Below are 15732 nucleotides of genomic sequence, written 5' to 3' on the forward strand. Positions count from 1 at the left end.
TGGAAAGTGATTGACAGGTCCCCAGGCTCTGTAAAGCCACACAGTTACATAGTTACATAGTTTATCTGGTTGAAAAAAGACACACGTCCATCCAGTTCAACCAAATAAATGGGAAATGCTCTGTGCTGAGCGACTTTCTCTCCATTCACAAAATGAAGCATAGTAAACACAGTTTACTACGCTTCAGTTATGAATGAACACAGTGGGTGAGTGTGTTCATTTGGAAAAGGAAGGAGCCGGTAAATGACATATTGACTAGCCCCTTCCACCACTCTCCATCCTGAAACATACCTGTTTCAGCAGAGGAGAGGAGGGAAGCCAGCAGCCCTACAGAGTGGGGGGAGTGCAAAACAAGGGGAAGGCCGGGCAATAGGGGGCATCTGCACCGCACAGAATGATTAGGGTGTGCTCAGTCAAACTGGCACACTCCCTACACATGCACCACTCTGGAAAGGCACGAATAGGCCCTCGGTGCTTTCTATTGGCTTTAAACAGACCGTGTCAGTCTTTCATAAAAACATACCCAAGAACCCATTCACACCATGTAGTTTGCGATATCGTGTGCACATGTAACGCTTGTGCGATAGTGTAAGGAAACGCTACATTAGCACAAATGCTCCCTCCCTACTATATTACCTTTTCTATCACAACCCCCCCCCCCCCCCCCCCCAGCACAAATCCTCTCCACCTATCCCCCCTTCCAACACAAATCCCCCCAAATCACCACTCCTAGCACACCTTCCCAAATTTGCCCTCCTAGAACAATTCTTATCCCCTACCACCCTCCCAGATTCCCCCTCCCAACACAAATTGCCGCCATTACTAGTTTACAAAAAACAACAACAATAAAAATGACATAAATCTTTCCCTTAGTTAGTTTTACCAAAAATATGTAGTAGAAAACAAATTGGCCTAAAATGTTAAAAAATTTAGATTTTTAAATTTTTTTTTGAGAATGTTATACACTGTATAGCAAAATGTGAAAAATATTGTTTTTTTTTTTTTTTCAAAATTGTCGCTCTTTTTTTGTTTATAGCACAAAAAATAAAAATCGCACAGGTGATCAAATACCACCAAAAGTAAGCTCTATTTGTGGGATAAAAAGGACATCAATATTATTTAGGTACAGTGTCGCACGACCGCGCAATTGTCCTTTAAAGTAACGCAATGCCGAATCGCAAAATAGGGCCTAGTCAGGAAGGGGGCAAATCCTTCCGGTCTTAAAGTGGTTAATAAGAGTTGCCTATAGGTACTGTAAATGTCTCCTAAACTTGCACCAATTAGGAGATATTTACTTTTAACGCAGCCGATGACATCATTGCGCAGGCGCTCTGAAGGAACGACCATCCTAGCCGTTTCCTTCAGAGCCCTATGCCTTGAACGGCGGCTCCCATGCACAGTGATGTCATCGCGCCTCCGGCCAATCAGATGGCCGGGGGACGCAAACCAGGAAGCAGGACGGCCGAACATGTTGGCCGTGTCCCTGCTGAGTGGGCGGCGCTGCGGGGGCTTTGTTCTAAGGTACGTTTTTTTATAATGATCTAGTATGTAATGCATACTAGCTCATTATGCCTTTTGTCTTACTGTTTTTTTGGGGGGGGGGTTTTTTTTTTTTTGGGGGGTTTACAACCTAACGTGTCTGTTTTAAATAATTAAACTTGTTTCCTTGAAAGAGCATTGCGCATTTAAAACAAAACTCCAACCTTCCTCGCAAGCGCTGAATGTAAATTTTCTAAACTTGTCCCTCTGATAATAATTTGTCTTTTGCTGAGTCCCCGGCTTATAAATAGCCTCCATTTATCCTTAAACGTCAGCACGCAGGACACGTGCTGTGCAGACCGGACTGGCAGTGAAAAATCCAAGGACGTTGCAGCGAGAAACAAGGCGATTCGTATCCAACGCAGAATCTGCACTGGGGGTTTATTTTTCATATGATGGGAGAGGAAGAGTTGCAGATTTTTATAATGTATTATTTATTATATGGTAAGTGCTCTGGCGCCTTGGAGAACCAAAGCAGCCGGCTATTAGAAGGCTTTAACCACTTTACCACCGGAGGATTTTGCTGTCTTACGTCCAGGCACTGTGTGACTTTAACTGACAATTGCGCTGTCGTGCGACGCCGTACCCAAACGAAATTTACGTCCTTTTTTTCCCACAAACAGAGCTTTCTTTTGGTGGTATTTGATCACCTGTGTGATTTTTACTTTTTGCGCTATAAACAAAAAAAGAGCGTAAATTTTGAAAAAATAACAATATTTTTCACATTTTTTTATATGAAATTCCCCCCCAAAAAAATGTAAAAATCAAAATTTCTTAAAATTTTTGGCCAATTTTCTGCTACCTATGGTTGGTAAAAAAAATCACAATAAGTGTATTTTGATTGGTTTGCGCAAAAGTTATTACGTTTACTAACTAAGGGAAAGATTTCTGTCATTTTTGGAGTTTTTTTTTTTAACGAGTAATGGCGGCGATCTGCGATTATTTTTGCCGGACTGCGACATTGCGGCGGACAGATCGGACCCTTGACTGACATTTTTGACACTTTTGGGGGTACCAGTGACATTACTACAGTAAGTGCTATAAATATGCACTGTTACTGTAAAAATGACACTGGCAGGGAAGGGGTTAATTTTATTAGAGAGGGAGGGGTTAATGTATGCCTGGTGCTTACTAACGTGTGTGGGGGGAGGTGACTGAGTGACACAAGGACAGATCGCAGGTTCAGCTATGCTGAACCCTGCAATCTGTCACTGTCTGTCACTTAGGAGATCCGCCCGCTTTGTTTACACAAGCGGGTGGATCTCCAAACTCGATTCCCCGACGATCGGGGAAGAGCGGCGATGATCACCGCCGCTCCTCCTCTGGCCCGACTCCCGCTGTGACTGAATACAGCAGGAGCGAGCCTCCAGCGGCGCGCGCGCGCCGCCCACAAGGGGAGGAGTCCAGCGACGTAGGTCTACGTCGCTGGACGGGAACTAACCACTTTGCCGCAGTAGAACTAGAGTGAGCGGTCAGCAAGTGGTTAAAGAATTGCTGTCATGCTTAAAAAATTGACGGCTCAGGGGACAGTCTACCTAAAATGGACATTTTGGGAAGAAAGGGCCCCTAGTCTCCTTGGGGGGCCCTGTTGGTAAGATCTCTGTGTTGAGTTCCATGGTCTGCACACCCACAAAATTCTGGATTATTACATTTCCTATAACAACACCACAAGATGGACCATCTATATAGCAACTAGGGATGGGTGAACAGTTCGGCCCAAGCATGAGTTTGGGCCAAATATTTGCCTATTCGCCCGTTCGCCAAACACCCGAGTTTGCAGTGTGTTCTCAAGGTGTTCTCCCCGACGGACACCCTGCAATGTACTGAGCGCTGCACAGTGCAATCTGCGCCCTGATTGGGTAAAGCTTTGCCCAATCAGGGCGCAGTGTAAGCTGGTTGTTAAGGAGCGGGGCCAGGAAGCAGGCCGCGACGTCCCTAACTGATGAGTTATCAGCTGTCAATAAGTTTCTCCACTAACAGCTAAATAAAAAAAAAAAAGAAAAGTGCCGGTAAAAAAAATAAAGAAAAAAATGGTGTGAGGTTCCCCTCTCCCCAGTCTATACAAGACCCTTCAGGTCTGATATAAATTTGAAGGGGATCCCTACACCAAAATTATAAAAGAAAAATGGCATGGGCCCCTTCCCCAAAATCCATACCAGACCCATATCCGGGCATGCAGCCTGGCAGGTCAGGAGGGTATGTGGCCTGGTATGGTTCGGGGGGGGGGGTAAGCAAGGGCCCCCCTCCCCCTGAACCATACCAGGCCACATGCCCTCAGCATGGAGAGATGGGTGCTTTAGGGTGGGTGGGTGAGGGCTCTGTTGATAGGTACAAGGGCCTCTTCCTGACAATGCTGGACTGTGGTTATCAGGGTCTGCAGGCGGGGGGCATATTGGAATCTGGATGCCCCCTCTAACAAGGGGTCCCCCAGATCCTGCCGCACCCTGTGTGAATGGGTATTGGGTACATAGTACTCCTACCCATATAAATAAAAAATAGTGTCTCTCAATGTAAATCCATTGTCAATCACGCTGCCCGCTGACCCCAAAAATAGAAAAAAAATGAAAAACGCTTCGCCTCCTGGGAGGCCTCCCGCTGTATGCCTGCTCCGCGCTTTGGCATTACTTATATAGGCAAGTTTACGTCAGAAGGGGGCAGTGCCACCGAGTGACGTAGCCAGGTGGCCTCGCCTCTTGTCTATATAAGAAATGTCAAAGAGCAGAGAGCGCATACGGCGGGAGGCCTCCCAGGAGGCGGAGCGTTTTTCATTTTTTCTATTTTTTGGGTCGGCGGGCGGCGTGATTAATGATAGATTTACATTGAAGAACACTATTTCTTTATTTTTAATAAAGAATTTGGCAAAAACTGACTCATGTGGTTATTACTTTTGTACACTTTTTTGGTGAATAGGTAGGCGTACTTTGTACCTGATACCCATTCACATGGGGGGGCGGGATCTCGGGGCCCCAGATTCCGATAAGCCCCCCGCCTGCAGACCCCGACAACCACAGACCAGGGTTGTCTGGAAGAGGCCCTTGTCCCCATCAACAAGTGCTTCATCATCCATATAATATGATAGTCATGTAGTCAGTTAGTGAACGAAGGTCGATCAGCATAGCTGAGGAACCATACTCCAGAAAAGTACATGGGCCAGATGGCTGCTGTGCAGTCTTCAAAGATAGATGGTTAATGAGCAAATCAATTCCAGGACGTATCTATTGCTTTACAGTCCAACTGCTGATATATTCATGGCTACCTTTCATTGATCTCACTTAAGAAAGATTGTTGTTTTCCGCGTTACCATTGCATCGCCAAGAAAACCTGTCATGAAAGAAATATTGGGACTTCCCCTGCTAACCTCCTTCTGGAAATGCTAGCCACCTGGCTGTTATCCTAATCCTCTGGCTTCAGATCTTTAAAGCTGAGCTCCAGCTTCTGCGAAAAATTATAAAATGAATAGCTATGGCCAAGTTAAAAAAGTAAGACTTGCAGCAATACTTCCCTTCACATGAGAGTTGGCTTCTTTTGGCATTTTGGAAAAAAAAAGTATGCAAGTTTTTAAATGTATTTTTGTGCATTTCTGGTGTAAGCATTTTTATTTATGCCAACAGAAAGCATTACATGTGTTTTTCAGGTGGTCAGGTTAAAATCTGTGGGGTCAAGAACGTTTGATCCTATCCAGTGCTGTATTTTGGCCTAGGCCGACAAGGCTCAGGGCCTAGGGCAGCACTTTGCAGGGGGGCAGCAAAAACAGCTTCCCCCCCTCCACCTGAGACTCTATTGGCCACTGGTTGCTAGAGCCGCCTCTCTCACCCCCTCCTCTCCTTCTCACCCCTCCTCTTCTCTCTTTCTCACCCCTCTTCTCTCTCTCTCACCCCTCTTCTCTCTCTCATCCTCCCTCTCTCTCTCATCCCCCCTCTCTCTCTCATCCCCCCTCTCTCTCTCTCATTCCCCCCCTCTCATCCCCCCTCTCTCTTTCTCTCTCAACCCCTCTCTCTTTCTCTCTCACCCCCCCCTTCTCACTCTCTTTTTCTCTCACCCCCCTTTCTCACTCTCTCTCTCATCCCCCCTCTCTCTCTCTCACCCCCCCTCTCTCTCTCTCATCCCTCCCTCTCTCCCTCCCTCACCCACCCACCCTCTCTCCCTCACCCACCCCCTCTCTCTCTCTCATCCCCCCTCTCTCCATCACTCACCCACCCCCCTCTCTCTCACTCACCCACCCCCTCTCTCTCTCTCTCATCATTCATCACCCCTCTCTCCCTCCCTCACCCACCCCCCTCTCTCTCCCTCCCTCCCTCACCCACCCCCCTCTCTCTCCCATCACTCTCGTGAGATCTCAGGGGTTCATGTTGGGAATTGTAGTCCTTAAAATTTGGAGGGAGTCACATCCGTTAAAAAGGAAGGAGTGGGGCAAATTTACATAGGAGGGGGGGCTCCCAATTTTAGTCTTGCCTAGGGCACCACAAAACCAAAATGCACCCCTGATCCTACCCGAAAAGAAGAACCTTCATTACTATGGCGCAATATGCAACAGCACATCGATCAGATGTGAACAGGCCCCTGAGAATATACTGGAAATCCTATTGTTGAGCATTGTCACACTTTTGGAAACTCATGACAAATTGCTCAGGTGTGAATGTAGGCCTAACCCTGTATTACCCTGTGTGAAAGGTCCGCTCCATTCTTGTTGAAGACTGGCCATCAGTGATGAGCTCAGGCATATTCAGACATGAGTGCAAACCAACCTAAGATATTCGACCAGGAAGCCGTCAAAACTGTCAATAATAGGCAGCAGAGGCGTTGCCTGCCCCACAACTGAAAATAAACACACCCCTTGCATATGTGCGGCTGCAGGGCTGGTAATGCCTCTACCACCTATGACTGGCTGTCAGCTTTGACAGCTTCCTGGTTGGATAACTTAGGTGGGTCTGGACTTGTCCCCTGAGTTCTTCCCTCTCCCATCATTCAACCAGAAGAGCTCATCCTTAATGGCCTGTGTCATCCAAACCATTTACTCTAGGCCCAGGCTGTCGAAGACCTGCCCCTGTGGGGCTTGTCATCTTGTAGCTTGGGCTCCCTTAGCTCCTGTATGTTGGCTCTGCTATGTCCAAGAAGAAAGACCTCAACCCTCTGGGGGACTTAGTGGGTAGGGGTTGGTGGTTATAAAGAAAGCTGGAGTGACTCATGTTCAAACCACCCTGTGCTCAGCCCTGCTGGCCATTATTCGACCAAAAGACCTGAGCTCATCCTAAATGACCAGCGTCATCCAACCCACTTCCTGTTGGCCAAGGCTGTCATGGACCTGCACCCACTGAGTAGTGCTTAAACGTCATTAGCTCTGCTAAGTCCAGGGGGAGGAGCCGCCTTCGCCAAAGAAGAAATGGAAAGACCAGTGACATCTACAGACAAGGAAAAGGGTGTATAGGGTTTTTAAGGGGTTTTACAGATTTCAAGGGGGTCTAGGGGGTGGGGCTTTAGGTATCTCGTTCACTAACTGCATAGTTGTTCTGGGTCAATGACTCAAACTATTTGAGAAAGTGGATCATCATGACAGACTGGCCATCTGCATTTTCCAGAGGAGCAGTCAGAATTTGCAGGCCGTCATCTTCTCCCACATGTCATAACTCACGCTAAAACCTAATTAAGCCGCTGCCTGCCTGTTCGGCAATACGGCCGTAACAACATTATTTTTCTTTAGCCTCCGGAAGGGTTAACCACGAGCTTGGCAATGTATCAGATCACATTCTGCTTCAATTAACCTTAATAGAGCAATTTGGGCAACTGCCTGACTAGGAATATAAATGGGCGCTGTCATCTTACGCTCTGGCTCGCTCTGTAATTAGCTGCTGAGTGACTGCAAACAGTCTATGAGATAAACGTACAGGTTTGCTTATGGGCTCAGCTACACAGCAGATTTTAACTGCCAGTGAGCGCCAGGGCTTTTTTTCCTTACAAACGACTGACTTGTTGGTCATAAATTTTGTTTAAGATGAGAAAACTTGTCAACAAGGGGTTAAGTCTTGCGCCTACGACCGCTTATTGGGGGGCGAGGTCTTGGTGTATCTTGATGCCCAACGAGCGAGCCGGCAATTATAGCATTGCAGCTTGTGTTGGGGTTGCTAGGCAGCAACTGCCACCTGTACCAGACCCAAATAGATCTCAGTGGAACAAAATGGCTACCAAGGGCCCAAGTATTGGTTGTGAACCAATGTACTGTCTTGGATTTATGCTGCTGGTTACAGTCCATCTGCCTGCTGACGTCAATATCTTTATGTTAGTTTAAAGAAACCAGTCATTTCAACAACCATCTCCCATATGTGTATGTAATGTATTTTATGCATGTTTGTTTTGTATAAAATCTCCCATCTGTAGGCATCCAAAAGCCCAGAGACTGCAACTGGGTGCCATCTTCTTGGATGGGATGTCAGTAGCCCCAGCAGACTCAAGTGAAACTCTACGGTATTTCCCTTCACTTTTTCCCTGACTGCTACATAAAAGGTTATGTAGGGCCGTGAGGGGGAGGGAGGAAGGAGCTGGGCCAACACAGACAGTAATTAGACACTTACAGTAAAGAAGACTATGAAGTGCAGAGAGGGGGCTGACTCTTCCTTGAGTACTCAAATTTGCTAACAAGTTCTAAGGCACAAGTGAAAAAAAAAATAATTTACCTCTTTGTGACTACAAAAATTCTTCTGGCCCTAGCCCTCTCTCTTTGGTGCCGCCATCTTTGAAAAACTGTCTCATGCCAGATGTGCCCCCCAAGTGTCAGACTATCCAGAAGATTGAGACAATGGTGCTACTTGTGGGAACAGCTGTCTGGCAGAGGTGGTCTGACACTATTGCTGCCTATGTCTGGGACTATAAATATACATTAGCTTGCTCTTGAGTAGGGACAGTACCAGTAGACATTAGGAAGAGTACCATTGGACTTTAGAAAGAGCTACATCAGGCTTTAGGAATAGTACCATCATATTTTAGGACGAGTGCCATCAGACTTTAGGAAGAGTACCATCGGGCTTTAGGAAGGGTACGTACCAACAGACTTTAGAAAGAGTACCATTGGGCTTTAGGAAGAGTATCATCAGGCTTTAGAAAGAGTACCATCGGACTTTAGGAAGAGTATCATAGGACTTTAGGAATAGTATCATCGGGCTTTAGGAAGGGTACCATCAGACTTTGGGAAGAGTATCATCAGACATTAGGAAGCGTGCTATCAGGCTTTAGGAAGAGAACCAACAGACTTTAGGAAGAATACCATTGGGTTTTTGGAAGAGTATCGTCAGACATTAGGAAGCGTGCTATCAGGCTTTAGGAAGAGTACCATTGGACTTAAGGAAGAGTACCATTGGGTTTTAGGAAGAGTATCGTCAGACATTAGGAAGCGTGTCATCAGGCTTTAGGAATAGTAACATTGGGTATTAGGAAGAGTACCATCGGGCTTCAGAAAGAGTTCCATCAGACTTTAGGAAGAGTACCACTGGGCTTTAGGAAGAGTACCATTGGGCTTTAGAAAGGGTATTATCGGACTTTAGGAAGAGTACCATTGGACTTTAGAAAGAGCTACATCAGGCTTTAGGAATAGTACCATCATATTTTAGGACGAGTGCCATCAGACTTTAGGAAGAGTACCATCGGGCTTTAGGAAGGGTACGTACCAACAGACTTTAGGAAGAGTACCATTGGGCTTTAGGAAGAGTATCATCAGGCTTTAGAAAGAGTACCATCGGACTTTAGGAAGAGTATCATAGGACTTTAGGAATAGTATCATCGGGCTTTAGGAAGGGTACCATCAGACTTTGGGAAGAGTATCATCAGACATTAGGAAGCGTGCTATCAGGCTTTAGGAAGAGAACCAACAGACTTTAGGAAGAATACCATTGGGTTTTTGGAAGAGTATCGTCAGACATTAGGAAGCGTGCTATCAGGCTTTAGGAAGAGTACCATTGGACTTAAGGAAGAGTACCATTGGGTTTTAGGAAGAGTATCGTCAGACATTAGGAAGCGTGTCATCAGGCTTTAGGAATAGTAACATTGGGTATTAGGAAGAGTACCATCGGGCTTCAGAAAGAGTTCCATCAGACTTTAGGAAGAGTACCACTGGGCTTTAGGAAGAGTACCATTGGGCTTTAGAAAGGGTATTATCGGACTTTAGGAAGAGTACCATTGGGCTTTAGAAAGGTTATCATCAGGCTTTAGGAAGAGTACCATCGGACTTTAGGAAGAGTATCATCTGGCTTTAGGAAGAGTACCACTGGGCTCTAAAAAGAGTACCATCGGACTTTAGGAAGAGTACCATCTGGCTTTAGGATGAGTATCATCGGGCTTTAGAAAGAGTACCATCAGACTTAGGAAGAGTACCATTTGACTTTAGAAAGAGTATCATCGGGCTTTAGGAAGAGTACCATTGGACTTTAGGAAGAATACTATCGGACTTTAGGAAGGGTACCATCAGACTTTAGGAAGAGTACCATCAGACATTAGGAAGCGTGTCATCAGGCTTTGGAAAGAGTACCATCGGGTTTTATTAAGAGTACCATCTGGCTTTAGGAAGAGTACCATCTGGCTTTAGGAAGAGTACCATCAGGCTTTAGGAAGAGTACCATCAGGATTTAGGAAGAGTACCATCAAGATTTACGGAGAGTGCCACTGGGCTTTAAGAGGAGTAGTGTTGAAGTCTAAAAAGAGTACCCCTGATCTTAAAGAGTACCACCTGACTTTTATAAATCTTTTATGCTTTTTTAAAGGTGAATGCTAGCCACCTCCCTGTTACTTTACTGACCTGGCTGGACAAATTGGCATTTATTGCCAATGTTTTCAATAGGGAATAGATCATAGGGTCCTTTTTTTGGCAACCTTGTTACTAAGAAAAACATGGAGGATTCCACTGCTGATTTCCTTCTGTAAATGTTAGCTGCTTGGCTGTCTCTGTCATCAATACCTTATGATGTATCTGCCTAGGACAGGGGTCTCAAAACTTCTCAGTACAAGGGCCTCGATGTACATTTTACGAATATTTGCAGTCCAGAAAAAAAAAAATCCGTTTTATAAATGAATAGAACGCCTTACATCAGAATCCCCTGCACTTACGGATCTGCCCTCTCAGAGTCCCACTTTTACATCTGAGTCCTTATCAGTTTTTCCCTTCTTACATCAGGATCCCCAATAGAGTCTTTTTTGGGTCTCCATTAGAGTTCCCATTACCAATGTAGTAGCAGGGTGGGAGCATGCCTGGAAGGCACAGCAGGTGTGGACGGAGGAGGCCTTATCAACCAACAATGGGGAGCAAAGCAGTTGTAGGGGAATCTGTGTTGCAGACCAGAGGGTGTGTGTGGGGAAGGGGGGGGGGGGGTTGATCTCCAGAAGCAGAGACCATAGTCAGCCTCTATACACAATGAAGATGTGTCACTGACCCTAGCTGTGGGCAGGATAAAATCTTGTAGAGGTGGCCCACAGTCCATAGTTTGGAGGCCCCAGGTCAAGAACACACACACAAGTCAGGACAGTCATAGTGATGTCCAAATGTCTAAACTGCATACTTGTCAGTGACCCAAAAATTATTGAAGCCAATGAATCAGGATGATAGCCAGTATTTTTAGAAGCAGGGGTGCAGCCTCCATAATTCCTCAGTACAGAATTTGTTCTTAGTAAATCAGACTGCACAGGATGCTTTCTCACCAGGATAGCCGACTAAACCAATTTTCACATGTTATAGAAGGAAAGCAGTAAAGTGTAAATCATTCCACAATTAGCAGGTTCTGCTCAAGTTTAAAGGAGGTTGTCAGTTCTTTTTTTTTGCTTCTAGCGAATTCCCTAACTCAGAGGCGGATTGGCTGCGGCTTCTTCCATATCTGTATCTTAATTTTCTTCTTGCCTAATGTAGACCTACCTGGACAGGTGGACCCGTTTCTCTGTGTACTGGCCGGATCCATAGACCGGATCATGATGCGCTCTGTTCTCCATGACCTCTACGCCCTCTCCCCGATCGCTCTCCTGGTGACTGTGTTTGCTGATAGTATACAGCTGTCCAATTCTGTACTGTTAATGAGAAAGACAAAGAGAGGGCTAAAAATAACCACAACAGACAGACATTAATTATAATACAAAAAGAGCACTAATCACATCAGAGACCCCTCCGGTACAAGAAAGGACAGTGATATTGCCTTTAGGTTTTCATTGGAAAGAGCATACAGCAATTAAAGCAATGCCCTATCCAAATGTTCCCCCCTCATTCACCCTCCCCCATAACTTTAGTACTCACACTAACCCTTGCATTAACCCTCCCTATAACGCTAACCCTCCCTGCAACCTAACACTAACCTTCCCTGTAATTATTACTAACACTCACACTAACCCTTGCATTAACCCTCCCTGCAACCTAACACTAACCCTCCCTGTAATTATTCCTAACACTCACAATAACCCTTGTATTAACCTTCCCTATAACTCTAACCTTCCTACAACCTAACACTAACCCTCCCTGTAATCCTTACACTCACACTAACCCTTGATTAACCCTCCCTATAGCTCTAACCCTCCCTGTAATCCTAACACTCACACTAACCCTTGCATTAACCCTCTCTATAACGCAACCCTCCCTACAACCTAACACCAACCCTCCCTGTAATCCTAACACTCGTACTAACTTTGCATTAACCCTCCCTATAACGCAACCCTCCCTACAACCTAACACTAACCCTCCCCGTAAACCTAACACCATACTAACTCTTGCATTAACCCTCCCTATAACTTTAACCCTCCCTCCAACCTAACACTAACACTCCTTGTAATCCTAACACTCACACTAACCTGTGCAATAATCCTCCCTTTGACGCTAACCCTCCCTGTTATTCTAACACTCCCACTTATCCTCTCTATAATCCTAACACTCACACTTATTCTCTCTATAATCCTAACACTCACCCTAACCTGTGCATTAATCCTCCCTATAACTCTAACCCTCCCTGCAACCCTAACACTCACCCTATCTGTAATCCTAACACTCACACTTTTCCTCTCTATAATCCTAACACTAAACCTCCCTGTAATCCTAACACTCACACTTATACTCACTATAATCCTAACACTAACCCTCCCTGTAATCCTAACACTCACACTTATACTCACTATAATCCTAACACTAACCCTCCCTGTAATCCTAACACTCACACTTATACTCACTATAATCCTAACACTAAACCTCCCTGTAATCCTAACACTCACACTTATACTCACTATAATCCTAACACTAAACCTCCCTGTAATCCTAACACTCACACTTATCCTCTCTATAATCCTAACACTAAACCTCCCTGTAATCCTAACACTCACACTTATACTCACTATAATCCTAACACTAAACCTCCCTGTAATCCTAACACTCACACTTATACTCACTATAATCCTAACACTAACCCTCCCTGTAATCCTAACACTCACGCTTTTCCTCTCTATAATCCTAACAAAAACCCTCCATGTAATCCCAACACCAACCCCTCTGCAACCTGACACTAAACCTCCCTGTAACACTAGAATTACATGCTATCCCTCACTATAACCTAGAACCAATCCTTCCTGTAATCCTAACACTTCCCTGTAAATGTAGTACTAAAGCTACATGCATAGAATTCTCTGGTTCAGCCTCCATCCATGCTAAATGACCAGATTCCCATATACAAGCTGAACAGAGTGGATGGAGGAATCTCCTCTGATGGCTATTTTATTCCCATAGCTGCAGCAACCATGGCTGTCTGGATACCTGAACAGTGACTGCATATAATTCTACGTGGTTCTTTAGATTTTTTCAGTCAACTTTTGTGGAGCTGGTTGATGCCAGTGGGGCTATCTACAGCTTGAATTTCATCGGATTCAGCAGGAATCAACCAAAGTTTGGGACATGCATGGCCAGCTAAAGTCTGACACTAATGGGCCATACACACTATTAGATTTTCTGAAGACTTTTTCCTTTAGACTTACCAAAACCATATAATATGAGGTCAAACCTAAACACTTTCAATTTGCATGCAATCTGGCAGGCCCTTGCACTACATAGAAAAGGTAAATCTGAAGGAAATCTAACCACAAAAGTTGGATAGTGTGCATCCAGCTTTACACTCCCTGTAATCATCCCTATACCACCAATCCACCCTGCAACTATAACACTTTTGCATTTTAATGCTAACAATAGCCTTTCCTTTAATCCTAAAACAAACCTCTCTATAACCCTAACCCCTAACCCTTCCTGTAACCCTAACACCAACCCTCTACGTAACCCTAACACCAATCCTCTATGTCAGCCCTCAAAAATTCCACTCGCCTGCTAGCATTCTGCGAGTGGAATGATGAGGATGGCGAGTAAGGGCTGTGCTGTATCGGGAATGTAGTGCCTAGCGCCGCCGCCATTCACAGCGCAGCCTGCATTGTCGTGAGTGCATTGTTCTTCAGAAAAGGGTGGACCTGGGGCGCAGAACAGTGCGCCCTGAGCCCACCCATTGTGTGACAATAGCGAATGAATATTTGCTATTGTCACACGGATGCTCCTCCTGATCCTTCTCCTGGCCAATCAGGAAGCGGGTCCGAGACTCATTTCCTGATTGGCCAAAAGGCGAACAATTGCCTTTGGCCAAGGAGGAGGAGGAGGACTCGGGAGACACGGAGGACACGGAGGATTAGGAGAAGCCGCCGCTGCATCAGGTAAGTGCACTGGTCTCTCTGCACGCTGTGCTAACTCTGCATTTAAGGGGGCACGCTGTGGGCACTCTGCATTTAAGGGGGCACGCTGTGGTCACTCTGCATTTAAGGGGGCACGCTGTGGGCACTCTGCATTTAAGGGGGCACGCTGTGGGCACTCTGCATTTAAGGGGGCACACTGTGGGCACACTGCATTTAAGGGGGCATGCTGTGGGCACTCTGCATTTAGGGGGCACGCTGTGGGCACTCTGCATTGAAAGGGGGCATGCTGTGGGCACTCTGCATTGAAAGGGGGCACGCTGTGGGCACTCTGCATTGAAAGGGGGCACGCTGTGGGCACTCTGCATTGAAAGAGGGCACGTTGTGGTCACTCTGCATTGAAAGGGGGCACGCTGTGGGCACTCTGCATTGAAAGGGGGCACACTGTGGGCACTCTGCATTGAAAGGGGGCACACTGTGGGCACTCTGCATTGAAAGGGGGCACCCTGTGGTCACTCTGGCGAGGGCGTGTTTAGGGACGGAGCAGGGTAGGGTTTGGGTGGGGCAACAAGTAGCGAGTAACTCTTAAGGCCTGGCTAGTAACTCATGACTTGAAATTTTGAGCCCTGCTCTATGTAACCCTAACATTATCCTTCCATGCAAGTGCAACCCTAACACTAATCTTCCCTGTAACCCTAACACCAATCCTCTATGTAAGCCTAACATTATCCTTCCATGCAACCCTAACATTAACCCTTCCTGTTACACTAACACTATTTCACTCTGTAACCCTAACACTAACCCTTCCTATAATTCCTAACACTAAGCCTCCCTGTAATTCTAACACCAATTCTCCAGGTGACTCTAACATTATCCTTCCATGCAACCCTTACACTAACCCTCCCTGTAACTCTAACACTATTGCACCCTGTAAGCCTAACACCAACCCTCCCTATAACTCTAATACTAAGCCTCCCTGTAATCCTAACACCAATCCTCTATGTAACATTATCCTTCCACGCAACCTTAACACTTACCCTACCTATAACTCTAACACTATCCCTCCCTTTAACCCAAATACTTTCCTTCCCTTTAACTCTAACACCAACACTAACACTCCTGTAATCCTAACACCAACCCTGGGGAAAAGGGGGGCACACAGGGAGAGGGGGGGGATCAGAGGCAGGCAGAACAAGGAGGGGGATCAGTGTCGGAACAATTACAGGAACGATGCCTTGTGTCTGTGTCTCTCCCTGCAGTAGCTGAAACCTGGCAGGAGTGGGAGAACCTGACTTTCAGCTGCTGCAGAAAGCTGCACAGGGCTTCCTCTGCCCGACTGCACCAATTCCCCATGCTGTTGGGCCCCCCCCTGTGTGCCCGGGCCCCCTACAGGAGGACAGGTGGTCCCCTCCTATCAGTGGTCCTGCTTGTGGAGGTCATTTCCGACCCTCTGAAAAGTGATATGTGGTGGTCCTAGACACCTGTTTTAACCTTTGAAAGGCTGCAACACCATGCCGCACCCACGTG

General features: G+C 46.1%; 1 protein-coding gene across 1 annotated transcript in view; it reads right to left on the reverse strand.

The window, feature by feature from the left end:
• Window positions 1-15732, reverse strand: part of LOC309559252 (cytoplasmic phosphatidylinositol transfer protein 1-like) — a 132250-nt gene that overhangs the window by 44056 nt on the left and 72462 nt on the right. The window contains exon 3 of the mRNA XM_082262473.1: window positions 11426-11574. Within this exon, the coding sequence (XP_082118599.1) occupies window positions 11426-11574 (149 nt within the window). The remainder of the gene's footprint in view (window positions 1-11425; window positions 11575-15732) is intronic.

This window comes from Pelophylax lessonae (genome assembly GCF_965119305.1).
Source record: "Pelophylax lessonae genome assembly, chromosome: 6".
Lineage (NCBI taxonomy): Eukaryota > Metazoa > Chordata > Amphibia > Anura > Ranidae > Pelophylax > Pelophylax lessonae.